At 40.6% G+C, this 18,197-nt stretch overlaps 1 protein-coding gene across 1 annotated transcript in view; it reads right to left on the bottom strand.

Moving 5' to 3' along the window:
• Window positions 1–18,197, bottom strand: part of LOC126424926 (nuclear RNA export factor 1-like) — a 164,196-nt gene that overhangs the window by 40,207 nt on the left and 105,792 nt on the right. Inside the window, exon 12 of the mRNA XM_050087770.1 lies at window positions 16,434–16,663. Within this exon, the coding sequence (XP_049943727.1) occupies window positions 16,434–16,663 (230 nt within the window). The remainder of the gene's footprint in view (window positions 1–16,433; window positions 16,664–18,197) is intronic.

The raw sequence follows: 18,197 nt of genomic DNA, 5'->3' as shown, positions 1-18,197 counted from the left end.
TTTGGAGTTCCATGTATGGGTTCATGAAGTATTTATTGTTGATCGGAAGCGATAGTTAAGGTCATCAGATTTAAACCAGAAAAATTTGTCGTTTTGAAGGTTTCAGAGAACGGAAAGGAATTGCTAACGCCAGTGTTAGAAAACGTCTACAGATAAATGCTATTGCAAAAATTTAGAAGAAGGGAACTATATTAATGAACATGTGCACTTCATAAACAACCTTCTGACATGTTAGACCTATATGACGAACAAAGCTCAAATTTATATCGTTGACAGTCGGTTTGAATCTTTTCAGGACCTATTTTACAGTGAAGCACCTTGGAATTTGCAAAGCAGAAATCCATGAAATTAACTTAATTTACTAAGTCGAAATCGGACGAAGATTGATGTTTAAAGGCATTCTTCAGATTTCGCATAAGACATTTTTACTAGCAGTTTGCAACTCCATTAATTAAAATGGAAAATAGAAGGTTGTAGTCAGCGGCTTCCATCGTGATTCGAACTGCTATGTCATACAGTACGAGCACTGCAACGCACAAGGGAACCTCTGAGCTAACGACACACTGGCGGCCAGAGGCGATGTTGCCTGAGCCTCAAAACGCAACCTTAAACACACAAACAGAGGAGGTGGAGATTACTGTTTTAACGTCCTGTCGACAACGATGTCATTAGAGACGGAGCACAAGCTCGGATTAGGGAAGGATGTGGAAGGAAATCGGCCGTGCCCTTCCTAAGGAACCATCCCGGCATTTGCCTGAAGCGATTTAGGGAAATCATTGAAAACCTAAATCAGGACGGCCGGGCGCGGGATTGCACCGTCGTCCTCCCGAATGCACACACAAACAGGCGTTCTTGGAGTCCAGAAATTAAACATATTTTCTAATTGTGTCATCTTGCAGTGGATTATATCGTACGAGTCTTCGGTGTGGAAAACGAATGTCAAGTGAATTTAGCGAGGTAACGCCGACCTACACCCGGAAGTAAATGCACTATCAGTGTGTTGACAAATACTTGCTACGACGCTACCATTTCTCGGCTCTCTGACGAGGCAGCTCTTCAGCGAAATGCTTGCCGTGATTCTCCGATACGGTTCTTCAGAGTGGAGACGCGCGTGCACGTTTGGTTTTTATGCGGTGTTCTCCCCTGATGGTTTCTGACGTCGCCTTGTGGGCTATTTATACATTTGAGACATTCAATTATCATTAATCCAGAATGATACAAGTTTCAGCTTCCGGCGTGGAAGAAGGCTGTTGACGCCGACATTATATCATTTCAACGTAGGGAAAGCAAAACGTATCATTCAATGTTTCTCATTCAACATAAAGCATGTGAGATAATTTTCCGTAACATTCATAATCATCTAAAAATACAAACGAAGTAAAAATATACCGGAAGCTTATTCGAATTGAATATAATGTAACATACCAAACGCTTTGCACCTCGATGTCGAATTTGTTCACTTGCAATCTTTTGCAGCATACACATAGAATGTTATGATTACCATGAGAATGAAGAAATATGTTGGTAAGGATGGAAGCAAGAAGAGACGCAGTCAACAAATATTCTATTCCTCATGGCATTCATTTCATTTGACACGTAAGAAGAGGTAAAGCGGGAATTTACTTTCGTTAACACGAAAGATATGCCGCACATATTGATAACGAGGAAGTCTGCGTCTTCATACGTTTCCTCCTTGAAATCTGTATGCTCTATTATATACTAAGTAGCCCGATCATTGTTTCAGTAATGTTACCCTCTTGTTTGACCCCGTAACGATGAACAGATTCCAAATGCATGTCTCTGCGTGAAAGTAGCTGTTCGAACCCTTCCTGGGTTGTTTTTTGTGTTTTATTGCTTGGAATTCCTGGAGCAGACCACTGTGCCTTCCCCCCTCGTGGGTTAGGTCTCAAAACTAAACCGCTTTGTATCCAATGGCATAATTTATTCAGACAGCATCAGCATTAGACTATCAAACAAAGCCTTCCATTTACAGTTGCAACACTCTAACCAGCACTGACCAAAGTGTAATCCACGGTCATGGTCCTAAATTAGCAGCTGTCTGCTACTGTGGCAAAGTCCGTACTACACTTTCGATTCCGCAGCACCATTTTATCTGGTAACACTGTGTAGTTGCAGAGTTGTGCTACCAGGTCTGTCCTCACACTGTCAACTTTATGTATCTCACTTCTCCTGTAGCGTAGATCACGAGGAGCTGAAGTAAATGAGTGTATTCTGCATGACGTAACATTCCGTATTCCCTTCTTTCACAGCCACTCTTCATGTGCATCGATACCAAATAGGAATGCGAAAACTCTTGCGAGTGAGAGAATGACAATAACAATCGTAACAAGAACAAGCAAATAATGAATGATGTTTATTCCAACGCAGAACGAGAATGGCTTTAAATATAAAAATCTATATCTGTATCTATATCCATATCTATTGATCTTTGAGTTGGCACAATGCGAATATATTCTTAGCATTTAGTTACTGAATTTAGTTCTGGATGTTTGCAAAGAAAAGGAAAAGTCGGTACTTCTCGCTAGTGTAATATAATGTGAACCAGCAACTACCCTTTCCTTAGAACACGATTCAAGCAGGTCCTCAAGTAGGTACCAAGGCACTGCTGCATTCTGTTCCCTGACATTGCTCTGATGACGGTTAATGCAGATAGTTCCGATTATGAAATATAAAACGTATTGCAGGTTAGTTCCTAGGATAGTAACATTAAATTTGCGTTGTAGACGGCACATGAACGTGACGATTATCCATATTACTCATCAATATAAAAAAGACAATATTTTGGGAATTTAGCAGGATTATTCAAAATGAATTCTGAAATTGGGTGACTCACCGCACAGGTGCTAAACATCGTCAAGAGTATACGATGTCCTAATCGCATTAGGAATATAAAAGATCGTCTTCGACAGCTCGCAACTTTCACATTGCTATCTCCACCCTACTCCAGACAGCCCTCGGTGGAGTTGCACTACGTTGCCGATGTTATGGAAGGCCTTCAAACCGACAACAGGCCACATATTGAAAAATACAAGCGAATTCTCTTGCAGCGTAAGCTTATTGTAACTAATCCAAAAATTATTGGAGAGGAACATTGTCCTATACAAAAAAAGTAAAATGTTGCACTCTGTTGACGTCAAACGGACATTATCTATGTCCTGTCTTGTGTCCTACTCATCTATAATATCAAGTGTACTATGAAAATGATTATATATAATGGATGATAAGGTAATGTGGCCACAATGGTCTGGTGGAACGAGCTATCACAGGTGCAGTGCGTGAGTTCTGGCATTTACTTTTAAGAGGCACAAACAGATATATTTTACCTCTGGTAACCTCAAGAGAAAGACGTTATAATCTAGAATCCGCATTAAACATCACGTTCCTTCATTACCAACTGGGCAGAGCCGGTTTATGTTGGGAAATGACACAGCGGAACTCATGGTAAACAAAAATACAGTCGCCAGTAAGCTTAGTTACATTAGAAAATTTTATTTTATTTGGTGAACCGATAGCCATTTAAAGGGACAGGGCTCTTATTTTACTTGTACTTGATTGAACTAGAGACGTTTAAAAATTTGGTGCTGGACTGTGATTCGAATTCGTATCTCCTCTTTCGAGGATCTGAATCTCTGGGAACAGTATAGTTCAGTCATTTCGTTCCTTTTCCCAAGACTGCAATCTTCTCTAGGTCAAGATAAGTATGTGGGTCTGAAACCTGATCCAGTATAAAAATATTCATAATTTCATTTCTAGCTTTATCAAGTGCACACTCATCTGCTAGTGAAAATTAACGCGCAATTTCAATGTCTGTTCATGTGTTGCCAACAATCGCAACAGGTGTCGTTATTTCTGGTCAAACACGCACACATCTTACTGTTCATGAGTAAGCAACTGATACTTAAGCTATATTCGTGGATGCACGGTAGGTGTGCAGTTCGATTGTCGCTTAGGCACAAAAGTTTGTATCCTTATTTTAGATTCAGACACCTAGCGGCTCGTAAGAAAAACCGATACGTAACATTTGATTTTTCTTAGTTAACAATCGGATTACGTGTTGGGTTCGTATCTCCGTCACAGAACTTCAAATCATGCACTTCATCTTTAAATGCATGCACACTTTGTTACTTCAGAATGGAGGTATATCAAACATCATTCGTGGTTAGATAACAGGGACGAAAGGATATTGATAGGAGTCACGGTTTATTACAAAAATTGTCGTCTTTTATTTTCAAGTTTAGATTTGGTTACTGGTATTGGCAAAAATTTCGGTAATCCATGACTCTTCATGGCTAATCATCAATATGATGTGATTAGATTAGATTACATTAGATTAACTCTTGTTCCATAGATCATGAATACAACATTTCGTAATGATGTGGAACGTGTCATTTCTCTCTCTCTTTCTCTGCCGGCCGAAGTGGCCGTGCGGTTAAAGGCGCTGCAGTCTAGAACCGCAAGACCGCTAAGGTCGCTGGTTCGAATCCTGCCTCGGGCATGGATGTCCTTAGGTTAGTTAGTTTTAACTAGTTCTAAGTTCTAGGGGACTAATGACCTCAGCAGTTGAGTCCCATAGTGCTCAGAGCCATTTGAACCATTTCTCTCTCTCTCTCTCTCTCTCTCTCTCTCTCTCTCTCTCTCACACACACACACACACACACACACACACACACACACACACGCGCGCGCGCGCGCGCGCGCGCGCACATTCTTTTTTTATTTTTATTTGTATGTTGTGCTCGACTAACGGCGAGGCACGAAAACGCCTGTGAATGACTTTCTTAGTTTTGAGTACACTTACGAAAGAAATATAAAAATAACAATGAGAGTTACTGATTTATGATGCTCAGTTTGCAGTCAGTTCTGAGTATTATTAGTAACTACGCTCCAGTCCCTAAACCTAGTTACAGAAAGCGAATCAGACGCATTACGTATTCCAGGCCGTAGCAGCCGCGATTTGGAGACACCAGCTATGGTCACTTCCCAGACCGCTGTAGGATCACATCGGTTCGTCTTCTTCCTGCTGGTACTGTAACTGAGATTTGGCAACAAGGCAACGTATGTTTGGCAACTCTGTGATCGACGAGTTACTTCATGGTGTGCACGGAATTAAGCCTCAAAGTTCACTTGACTTTACCTCTCATTTCCATTGAATAATCTGAGTTATTATCGCTTGAAGGGTAACAAAAGATTGAAAAGTTACGGTTTTCAGCACAGGAAAGTCGTTGCAGGTGGAAATCGCAACTAATCTCGACCTTTGAATAGCTGTTTATGAGTTCTAGTTACTATTGCCCTCGTAATAGGAAACTAAGACCCATACCTCCTCGCCAGCTCTGTGGTAATGTGCTAAGCTGTGAAAAAGCGTCTGTTACGGTTCGCAGTTCCAGTCTCACTAACTGTAACGTTTTTATCCCTTCTGTGAAAGAGCTACAAGCAGTCAGATCAAACATCAATAAGGAAATCGCAAGAAAATGCTTTCAGCTCATAGTGCAATGTTGAAAAACTTACAATGCTGCACAACAGGTAACGCCTCTTTCCGCTGCTGACAAGCGAATTTTGGGTTTCTAGGAATACGTAACTATATTTATGAAATGCCACATTTGCATACCTCTTGAGTATGACACAGCATACCAATTAAACACAGACCCAATCAAAATCTAAGTGAGTAGTATTTTACTAATATTTGGGTTTCTAGGAATACGTAACTATATTTATGAAATGCCACATTTGCATACCTCTTGAGTATGACACAGCATACCAATTAAACACAGACCCAATCAAAATCTAAGTGAGTAGTATTTTACTAATTCGTGTCGATAGAGGCATGCTTGTGTACAGATACTTTCGTCGTAAGGTTATCATGGTTAGTTTTATTTCATTTCTTATAATACAGTGCACAATTTTCGTAAGGTTTCCTTTAGTGTTGTTAAAACAATAGTAAACATGAGAGAGAAATTAATCATCAACGAAATATGCGAATTCTCTGATGTTACCTATGACAGTCTGACAATGCACGTGCAGTTTATTGATTACATGCATGTAGAAAACTTGTTCTGAGTTAAAGCTGTCAAACAAAGTTTGAAGAAGAATAAAATACCACTACCACACGACGGCTAATGTAGAAAATACTTTTCTGACATATTATGGCACGATGCGCTCTCCCTGCACATCTTCGAGATGCATCTGCTGCCTGCTGTCTATTAAACCTGAATAGAACAAAATGTCACAGTAGTTGGTCCTTTTTCCACATGCGACTGCTTTGGGTTGCGAAGTGAAGGGAATTATGTTCAAAGTTCCATTAGATTGATACCTTCAGCAGAGAGCAGAATTGCGTTTTAAAAAATGTAGCACTGAATGTATTCGAACTCGCGACATCTTATCTATGCTACAAGCTGACACGTAGCTACAACAGCTCCAGAGCTCGGCAACTATTCCTCCAGAACTTTTGGATTCCACAGCACTGTGAGATTATGCATATGGCCAGGTCTTGACTTCTGAGAGACAAACAGTTACAGCTTTTCTTTTGGACTGAACGACGTTTTCTAGTAACAGGTGGCGCAATAAAATAGCTCAAGTGGAAAGGAACACTTCCTATTTAAACTTCTGCATCCTACACTGTTGGCAGTTGTGTGTAGGTGGCAGTTACGTGATTTTATTTCTGTGATTACAAAATAGTCGAATGTATGCACTGGGTAGCCGAGGCAGCTAGTTCATGGTGATTCGGTCAACCAAGTAAATGAATTTACTGAACATGCTGCAAATTATTACAGGGAGCCTGTGTGTCAGAATTCTCATCCAGTGTGGCGCAACTGCGTTACGATAGAAAAATGACTCGCAGAGAAGAGGATTTCGTGGTCTGTTGGACGGATGGTAGGTTGTTATACCTATGGTCTGGGTTCGATTCCCACTTCTGTCAATGATTTTAGATAGGGAGAGACAGACTCCATTCTCTCCTGGCTACACCAAGTGAAGGAGATATAATGGCTGCGTGGTCTGAAAATTCACATTAAAGATGATATTCCTTCTTTACCAAGTAGACGGTAGGTTGAACCACAATAAAGTCTGGAGTGGCGACATGTAGAAACTCTATCACCGGTAACCTTTCTTATACTAGTTATTTATTTCAAGTGACGACACAAACGCTATGTATGGTCACAGGACACTTATTCCATCTTTTATTTGCGCTTCTGTATGTCGATAAAATTGGTTCTGAACTGGGAATGCAACTCAGACCGCCCTTAACGTGGAATTTGATCCCTTCGTGGCAATACAGCTCGGCTACAATTTGTTGTTTGTTCCAAACTGCAAATTCCTCAACACCTTCACATATTACGCGTGAATGGGATCGTATCCTGGCCCGGCACTAAAGATTCAATTATGTATTATCAAGCTCTGTCATGAGAACACCTATCTGCTGGTGGATAATAATTTTGATTTTTAATGTATTTTCATTCGTTGTCAACACTAACGATATCTGACGTTTTTAACTCCCAGTGAGACACAGAACTATTTGCGAGATGACTGTAAGTTCAAGATGCTATTCTGAGCAGCTGGTGGAGAAAAATTCGGTAGCTGACATCTCTTTGTGTATAGTCAACAACGATATTCCCAGTGAGCGCTGAACTCTTCGTCATATTATTTCAGTTCAAACATGCTCACATGTCACTGCTGGTGCAACAAACCCATATTTAACGTTCGTTTTCTCTATAATATGACAGCGATAGGTGCCGGGTTGGAGTCCTGGGAAGGAAAAAATTAATGTTTCGTCTCGTCATTTCAGTTAAAACATCTAGCTACTGCCGCGAAATTCCGATATGTCACATTTGACTGTGCTTCGATAGCAATCCAATTAGGTTCCGGGTTCGAATCTGTGTCCAACACACAGCTTTACCTCACGGCATTTCAAGTAAGTTACTTGTGAAGAAGCAATATTTAACATCTCTCGTAGTTCGTTAACAGGGACAATAGATGCTGGGTAGGAATTCGCGTCTGTTAAAAATGTTTGCGTTATGCAATTTAAAGTTGATATTTGCTAACTGATACCGTCTAAAATCGAGATATATCACTCTCTGTATGCCTAATCAGGAATGACTGTTAGTTTCCGTCAGTCACGAAATCTTTCCTTAGTCTGCATGAGCTGGGTTTGAATCCATACGCAGAACAAGACGGTTCGTCGTGTCATTTAATGTTCATACATATTCTCAACTAGCTGCTCGTGAATAACTTAAATTTTTAATGTCATTTTGTGTTAAATAGTTCAAATGGTTCAAATGGCTCTGAGCACTATGGGACTTAACTTTTAAGGACATCAGTCCCCTAGAACTTAGAACTACTTAAACCTAACTAACCTAAGGACATCACACACATCCATGCCCGAGGCAGGATCGAACCTGCGACCGTAGCTCTCACGCGGTTCCGATTAGTTACAATAAGCTTACGCTGCAAGAGAATTCGCTTGTATTTTTCAATATGTGGTCTGTTGTCGGTTTGAAGGCCTTCCATAACATCGGCAACATAGTGCAACTCCACCGAGGGCTGTCTGGAGTAGGGTGGAGATAGCAATGTGAAAGTTGCGAGCTGTCGAAGACAATCTTCATATTCCTAATGCGATTAGGACATCGTATACTCTTGACGATGTTTAGCACCTGTGCGGTCAGTCACCCAATTTCAGAATTCATTTTGAGTAATCCTGCTAAATTCCCATAATATTGTCTTTTTATATTGATGAGTAATATGGATAATCGTCACGTTCATATGCCGTCTACAACGCAAATTTAATGTTACTATCCTAGGAACTAACCTGCAATACGTTTTGTATTTCATAATCGGAACTATCTGCATTAACCGTCATCAGAGCAATGTCAGGGAACAGAATGCAGCAGTGCCTTGGTACCTACTTGAGAACCTGCTTGAGTCGTGTTCTAAGGAAAGGGTAGTTGCTGGTTCACATTATATTACACTAGCGAGAAGTACCGACTTTTCCTTTTCTTTGCAAACATCCAGAACTAAATTCAGTAACTAAATGCTAAGAATATATTTGCATTGTGCCAACTCAAAGATCAATAGATATGGATATAGATACAGATATAGATTTTTATATTTAAAGCCATTCTCGTTCTGCGTTGGAATAAACATCATTCATTATTTGCTTGTTCTTGTTACGATTGTTATTGTCATTCTCTCACTCGCAAGAGTTTTCGCATTCCTATTTGGTATCGATGCACATGAAGAGTGGCTGTGAAAGAAGGGAATACGGAATGTTACGTCATGCAGAATACACTCATTTACTTCAGCTCCTCGTGATCTACGCTACAGGAGAAGTGAGATACATAAAGTTGACAGTGTGAGGACAGACCTGGTAACCGAGCGAGGTAGCGCAGTGGTTAGACACTGGACTCGCATTCGGGAGGACGACGGTTCAATCCCGCGTCCAGCCATCCTGATTTAGGTTTTCCGTGATTTCCCTAAATCACTCCAGGCAAATGCCGGGATGGTTCCTCTGAAAGGGCACGGCCGACTTCCTTCCCCATCCTTCCCTAATCCGATGAGACTGATGACCACGCTGTCTGGTCTCCTTCCCCAAACAACCAACCAACCAACAGACCTGGTAGCACAACTCTGCAACTACACAGTGTTACCAGATAAAATGGTGCTGCGGAATCGAAAGTGTAGTACGGACTTTGCCACAGTAGCAGACAGCTGCTAATTTAGGACCATGACCGTGGATTACACTTTGGTCAGTGATGGTTAGAGTGTTGCAACTGTAAATGGAAGGCTTTGTTTGATAGTCTTATGCTGATGCTGTCTGAATAAATTATGCCATTGGATACAAAGCGGTTTAGTTTTGAGACCTAACCCACGAGGGGGGAAGGCACAGTGGTCTGCTCCAGGAATTCCAAGCAATAAAACACAAAAAACAACCCAGGAAGGGTTCGAACAGCTACTTTCACGCAGAGACATGCATTTGGAATCTGTTCATCGTTAATGGGTCAAACAAGAGGGTAACATTACTGAAACAATGATCGGGCTACTTAGTATATAATAGAGCATACAGATTTCAAGGAGGAAACGTATGAAGACGCAGACTTCTTCGTTATCAATATGTGCGGCATATCTTTCGTGTTAACGAAAGTAAATTCCCGCTTTACCTCTTCTTACGTGTCAAATGAAATGAATGCCATGAGGAATAGAATATTTGTTGACTGCATCTCTTCTTGCTTCCATCCTTACCAACATATTTCTTCATTCTCGTGGTAATCATGACATTCTATGTGTATGCTGCAAAAGATTGCAAGTGGACAAATTCGACATCGAGGTGCAAAGCGTTTGGTATGTTACATTATATTCAATTCGAATAAGCTTCCGGTGTATTTTTACTTCGTTTGTATTTTTAGATGATTATGAATGTTACGGAAAATTATCTCACATGCTTTATGTTGAATGAGAAACATTGAATGATACGTTTTGCTTTCCCTACGTTGAAATGATATAATGTCGGCATCAACAGCCTTCTTCCACGCCGAAAGCTGAAACTTGTATCATTCTGGATTAATGATAATTGAATGTCTCAAATGTATAAATAGCCCACAAGGCGACGTCAGAAACCATCAGGGGAGAACACCGCATAAAAACCAAACGTGCACGCGCGTCTCCACTCTGAAGAACCGTATCGGAGAATCACGGCAAGCATTTCGCTGAAGAGCTGCCTCGTCAGAGAGCCGAGAAATGGTAGCGTCGTAGCAAGTATTTGTCAACACACTGATAGTGCATTTACTTCCGGGTGTAGGTTGGCGTTACCTCGCTAAATTCACTTGACATTCGTTTTCCACATCCAAGACTCGTACGATATAATCCACTGCAAGATGACACAATTAGAAAATATGTTTAATTTCTGGACTCCAAGAACGCCTGTTTGTGTGTGCATTCGGGAGGACGACGGTGCAATCCCGCGCCCGGCCATCCTGATTTAGGTTTTCAATGATTTCCCTAAATCGCTTCAGGCAAATACCGGGATGGTTCCTTAGGAAGGGCACGGCCAATTTCCTTCCACATCCTTCCCTAATCCGAGCTTGTGCTCCGTCTCTAATGACATCGTTGTCGACGGGACGTTAAAACAGTAATCTCCACCTCCTCTGTTTGTGTGTTTAAGGTTGCGTTTTGAGGCTCAGGCAACATCGCAGTGACTATAGTCCGCCTCTGGCCGCCAGTGTGTCGTTAGCTCAGAGGTTCCCTTGTGCGTTGCAGTGCTCGTACTGTATGACATAGCAGTTCGAATCACGGTGGAAGCCGCTGACTACAACCTTCTATTTTCCATTTTAATTAATGGAGTTGCAAACTGCTAGTAAAAATGTCTTATGCGAAATCTGAAGAATGCCTTTAAACATCAATCTTCGTCCGATTTCGACTTAGTAAATTAAGTTAATATCATGGATTTCTGCTTTGCAAATTCCAAGGTGCTTCACTGTAAAACAGGTCCTGAAAAGATTCAAACCGACTGTCAACGATATAAATTTGAGCTTTGTTCGTCATATAGGTCTAACATGTCAGAAGGTTGTTTATGAAGTGCACATGTTCATTAATATAGTTCCCTTCTTCTAAATTTTTGCAATAGCATTTATCTGTAGACGTTTTCTAATACCGGCGTTAGCAATTCCTTTCCGTTCTCTGAAACCTTCAAAACGACAAATTTTTCTGGTTTAAATCTGATGACCTTAACTATCGCTTCCGATCAACAATAAATACTTCATGAACCCATACATGGAACTCCAAAGGTGCAGTGTTCCTGCACTGCTACAGAGCATGCATTGCAAGGTATTCACACAGTTTATCGCATAGACTTACCATAAGGAATGAAACAAGAACTGTAATACACTTTACACCACAGACGCTCACTCTGGCTTGATGAAAACATCCAAACATTGACCAAAAGTTGCACAAATAATTGAGTTTGAAAGGAAAAGAAACGAGGTATGAAGCATTTATAAATTCATCGAATGTAGTGAGGTGGTTTAATTTCGTCCCAGTCTATAAAATTAATTTCGGGCCATACTCAGCTCTTGCCGATTAATGTAATATAATACCCGCCTACTAATCAGGGCGTCTGTCTCCGTTGCTTTTGAGCGTGAATGGAAATTGTAGAAATTTTCTGTGGAGCAACATTTAATAATAAGCGTTTTAAATCATCAAAAGCGATGAGCGGTAGCAGGCGCTTTCGATAAAGAACGGGGGAGTGCAGCGCCGCTGCTGTCGCCATGGCCGCTGCCAGTAGCCAGCAAATGGATCCCGGAGCTTTGCCGCATACGGCGTCCAGAGGAGGACAGTCTGCAGGAAATCTGCCGCAAAATCGTTACTGGATAAAATTTTGATATCGGTGTGTCACAAAGCGAAATAGATTGAATCTGCGCTACCATTACATTCACGTCTTCAGCATTCAGACAGAAGAGGCTATAAAAATATTTCATGCCAGTTGCTCTCGATCCACTGATATTATGAACAGAAACAACGCACGCTACCGCTAGACCACAGCCGTAGTCAGCCTAGGGTTTCTCTATCATGGGACAAGTTTTCCTCCAGGAAGTGCCGCAGTCTACAGTGTTGCCAGATTGTGCAGATAACCGGACTTAGAGAATTAGCGAGTTGGCCAGTTTTTTTGTCCCATGTCACGATCGGCGCGGACTTAGCCTCTGAAGCGGCCGGCTGCCGGTCGAGTTTTATGTCAAAGAGTGTACCTATCTTTGAGGTGGAGGTCAACATCTCAAACCGTGCCCTGCTATCCCTGCCCCTCCACACCCCAGCCTCCTCCTCACCCCCACCCAGCTGCCTCTCCCATTATGTGCTGCTGCTTGCTGCTGCTCGTAGTCTGGCTTCAGCTGACAGATACTGTGGTCATCTGTCTGTTTTTGACAAAGGCCTTGTTGGTCAAAACCTTATTTTGTGAAGTCTTTTTGTTGTGCCTATCTGCGACTCAGCATCTCCACTATATGGTGAGTAGCAACTATCCTTTTCATAATACTGTTACATTCAACAAGGGTAAATATATATAATGCTGTTTAGATGCATACACGATTCATTATAGCAAAATATGGTAACACATATTATATAAGCACAATTTAGATAGCAATAAATATTTAGATTGCAAATTAGAGAAATGCGTTTTGAAAGCAAATGATACAGGAAAAGGTTAATTTAAATTTTAATTACACATTTGTTTTTGTCACTAACATTATTTCTGAGTTTTTGACACATGTTTAACAAATTTATACAGTCAAACGTTTGGCATAAATAGTGCAAATATTTGAAACTAATGTCATGTCCTAACAGTATGTTCTAGAAAGCAGTTTTACATAGAATAATAACAATTTAATGTTTAATGGCATAGTATTTTGAATAATTACATGTGCAGGCTGATGACACATTGCAATTTGAGAATGATCACGATTTACAGTAAATAGGAAAATTTTGCACAATTCTGATCTTTCTATCTGATTCTTCATTGAAATAAGGAAATCAGATTCTACACTAGTGTGTGTCATTGCAAGGTGTCACTAGAGGACATGAGAGTTCGAGGCATCCTGTCTTGAGTTCACCTGACAAAAATACAGAGAAAATTTGTGACCTGAAAACTGACCATCATTTCTCATACAGAGCTATCATTGAAGAACTAAACATCTTTAAATCAAGCATTCAAGACATTCACCTCAATGTTATAAAGAAGACAACAGTGTTGTGCAAAGCTTTTCCTGCACACCTTGACTCCCAAACAAAAACAGCAACAACAACAACACATGCTGTGACTTGATTGAAATGCAAAACACTTACAATCTTTCTATTGAAAAATTTGTCAGGGGTGACGAGACTTGGTGCTGTCAGCATGAACCTACCACAGAACGACAAAAACCAGGATAAGCCAGCCGCTGGTTCATCGAGACTGAAGAAGATGTGAATCACTAATCCAAAGTGAAGACAGACAACGCTAATTGCCTTTTTCGATGTTCACAGCATTATCCCCACGGAATTTGTTCGCATCAGCACAGATGTACACAGAAGAGCCAAAGAAATTGGTGCACCTGCCTAATATCATGTAGGGCCCCCGCAAGCACACGTAAGTGCCGCAACACAATGTGTCATAGACTCAACTAATGTCTGAAGTAGTGCTGGAGCGAAATGACACCATGAATCCTGCAGGGCTGTCCATAAATCGATACGAGCGCGAGGGGGTGGAGATCTCTCCCGAACAGCACGTTGCAAGGCATCCCAGATATGCCCAATAATGTTCATGTCTGGGGAGTTTGTTGGCCAGCGGAAGTGTTTCTGGAGCCACTCTGTAGCAATTCTGGACATGTGGGGTGTCACATTGACCTGCTGGAATTGCCTAAGTCTGTTGGAAAGCACAGTGAACATGAATGGATGCAGGTGATCAAACAGGATGCTTACACACGTGTCACCCATCAGAGTCATATCTAGAAGTGTCATGGATCCCAAATCACTCCAGCTGCACACGCCCAATGCCATTACAAAGCCTCCTTCAGCTTGACTTGCAGAGTCCATGGATTCAAGAGTTTGTCTCCATAGCCATACATGTCCATCTGCTTGAAATGCGACTTGCCTGATCAGGCAACATGTTTCCAGTCATCAACAAACCAAAGTCAGTGTTGACAGCTCCAGGCGAGGCATACAGCTTTGTGTTGTGCAGTCATCAAGGGTACCACTCTCACCACATTCTTGGTTATTAAACTCTGAGTTTGGCACTCCCATGTTATACCGAAAGAGAAAAATAGCTGCTCAAATGCCAAGGCAGTGTTTTTAGTCTGACACATTAGATGATTATCTAGATATCAATAAGTTTGTTGCCAAATTCCAAGCCTCGCTTAAACTGAAACCTAGGTTTCCTACAATTCTTATTCTGCCCTTCATCCCCTTCCCCTGTAGGCCACACCCAGCCTCACACAAAATGGTGATCACTGTACAAACTACATGTCAATCTTCTGCGTACTCAATGATGACACCATGTTCAAAACAAAATATTGAAGTTCGTATTTCTCGTTATACAACACATGTCTCAGGTACACAATCTACCTGTGATTGATGACACTTGGCAGCCCTGTTTTGCAATTTCACCATAATGGTATTTTCTCACTGCCATTGTGTTTTACCAATGAGATGCACAGCACTCTCCTTCGAAGGAACAGTTCCAGAGTGTCCATACTTTTTCAGCTGCCTCATTTATGTACAACATTTGATTTCATACAGCAGAGTAACCCATACATAACATTCCACCAAATAATGACAAAAATTTAAATTTAAGACTTCACCATGCAGCGACAGACTTACACTAACCTTGCAATTCCCTGAAAGCTGAACACTGGGTATAGGGTCACGACTTGAACAAAGACCTAACCATATATCTGAGCAAGATGCATCTTCTGCACTCCCGTTATGCGAGATGAACTCTTCTAATACTCAGAAGTCTTTGTCTAGCAAGATATGCAGGACAGAAGGTACTGACGTTTTATCGTCTCTCCTGTGACCATTATTACTGTTGTCATAATTGTAAAACAAAGAAAAGAGACCAGAAAAATTGTATGAATTTAACATTTGTAATAGACAGTTTTATATTGTACTGCATACTGAAAATTGTCGTTCTCGTAATTTATTGGAAAACTGTATAATGCTGAGCGGGATGCTAACTCCTTCTATAATCGAATTTATACTACTGCAAAGTGTGAAAATAAATATCTTATTGGTGAAGCGTGCAAAGAACCTACACTGTCTGAAGAAGTTATTTCGATTGATTTCCTGTTTATATGGAAGCTTTAAATGACAGATCAAACGAGAAAAGTATTTTCATAAAATTACAAGGCATAAAGCAGTCAAAGATTATCTGTTGTTGCCCTATTAATATGTGAAGATCTGTCACCTAAAAGACTTACACAGTTGCAAAATTTTTAAAAGTTTATTTAAAAGAAAGCAATGGTATCTTTTCCCTTTTCAGAGATATTCAAGGCAGGAAGATCACCAGATTTGACTGATTGTGGGGGTATTTCAAAAAGTGTGTCTATGTTAGCAGACCCCAAATTTTAACGGAGTTGAAAGCTGCAGATAAGTACGCAGTGGCTCCGGTTGATCAGTACCTGTTGGTCCAAGTTAAGAGTAACTACTAGTGAAGAGTTGAAAATTGTATTTGGGAGAATGGCTGACACCAGGATGACATGATTTTTTATGAGAGACCACTTAACTGAAACAGAGGATAATAACTTTCACTTTTGTATTTTGAAAATGTTTTCCTTAAAGGTCAATATACTACTGCTCTTCTGAAAAATCATCATTTTTTCCCTTGGGTCACCTTGTATTTGTACGTTATATTCTCGAAGAGCCTGCAACAGACAATGACACAATACTGGTGGAGTTGCACTTACCTCGCACTGGTTGCCGTGCTCTGTCCAGGAAGATACGTGCTAGAGAGAGAGAAGTAGGCATCCTCATGGTACAGATCCCAAAGCCAAGTCCGATCTTCACCATCATACAGTGTGAAAAAGTGCTCGATAAACTGGTCAGCCAGCTCAGCTGAGTTACCATGGCTGCTCCACAAAATGTAATTCGGCCGCCACTGTGGCAAGTGCAACACGCTCTGAACGTAAGTCCCATCCTAGAGAGAGGATCAAAAATAGCTGTATATCCTATGGCTAGAGGACAAATGTAAGGATGTAGAGGCGCATATCACTAGGGGTAAGATAGATACTACCTACAGGATATTTAAAGAGACCTTTGGAGACAAGAGAACCATTTCCATGAATATCAAGAGCTCAGATGGAAAGCCAGTTCTAAGCAAAGAAGGGAAAGCAGAAAGGTGGAAGGAGTATATAGAGGGTCTGCTGTCAAACTCCATCCGTTGCATGACTCCTGCGGAGAACCTCAAACAAATAACAACAGTACAAAACCAATATTTGAACAAGTATAGGATATCATATCCATACAAGTAACAACTTTCTGGACTACCCTCGTCCTTTTGTTGTTAGTTGCATTAGTTGGACACACGCTAGCTCTTTTATAGGTGATGAGGGTACACAAATTTTCATGTCTCTAAAGCTTGTGGGAAAATTTCAGAATTTAATTCAGCCAGATTCTATATGCTCACATAGGCTGCCCCCACACAAATGAGTAAGCGTGCTTCTATTTTCTAAGTCATATTGAGACCCTGTGACTGTCAAATACTTCTGTAAGTTGTAAAAGTTGTCAAGCTCCCAATAAATCTGACATTATTGTCTGCGGGAGGATCGGGCCATCGCTATTTCTCAGAGCAGTGTACAATACGGAGATCTCGCTTTATTCGTGATGACGTCGGTGACACAAGACTATTCTCTCTGTCACACAAAGCCCAAAAGGAATGCTTCAGACTGACAAACACAAAAACAACAGAATGTAATATAAACTAACATCTATACAAACTAAAGGGAATTTTAAACCATGAAGATGACACTATGCAACTTATGACCAATATCTCACTAATGTGAGATTCGACACACTTGTCCATTTTTAGACTACTACAATATGGGAGTAACCGATCAATCGACTAAAGAATAATTACCGATAAAACAACAGCAAATTTCACACTCTCTCAGCCATTTAATTCAAATATGAAATGTTGTAAGAAGAATCCTTCCTTTTAATTATACAATAAATACTCCAGTATTAATCATGTTTACTTTTTCTTCATTAGCATTATCTGTTCTTTACAAAAGAAACTCAATGCATACCAAATGACACTATGTTCTGCTTTGAGGGACCTATCACATCTGGCCATACCACACTCTTCACTTATTTTACTCTATTACAAAAAATACATATTCCGTATTTGATAGACACAGTAAGATGAATCACAACGATTTAAAACTGGTAACGGTACCGTTGGAATAAAGGAACTGAAAGTAAATTTGTGGCTGGTTGCTGTCCCAATGCCATCAACATTTGTCTTCAAATAACAGCCACGGTCTCCATCATGTCATCATATGACAAAATTGCAGACACAATATTTGTTAATATAATATTTAATATGATTTCATACTTAGAAAAATCTTAAGAAATATTTTGATTAGGGGCTATTTCGAAGCTGCTTCAAGATGGTACCAGAAAGTAGATGGGTTCACGCGATGGAATGCTCAAATATGGATGAAACAAAAGAA

This window comes from Schistocerca serialis, chromosome 10 (assembly GCF_023864345.2).
Source record: "Schistocerca serialis cubense isolate TAMUIC-IGC-003099 chromosome 10, iqSchSeri2.2, whole genome shotgun sequence".
Classification (NCBI taxonomy): domain Eukaryota; kingdom Metazoa; phylum Arthropoda; class Insecta; order Orthoptera; family Acrididae; genus Schistocerca; species Schistocerca serialis.
Note: the sequence above shows the minus strand (reverse complement) of the source record. Positions and strands in the feature narration are given on the sequence as shown.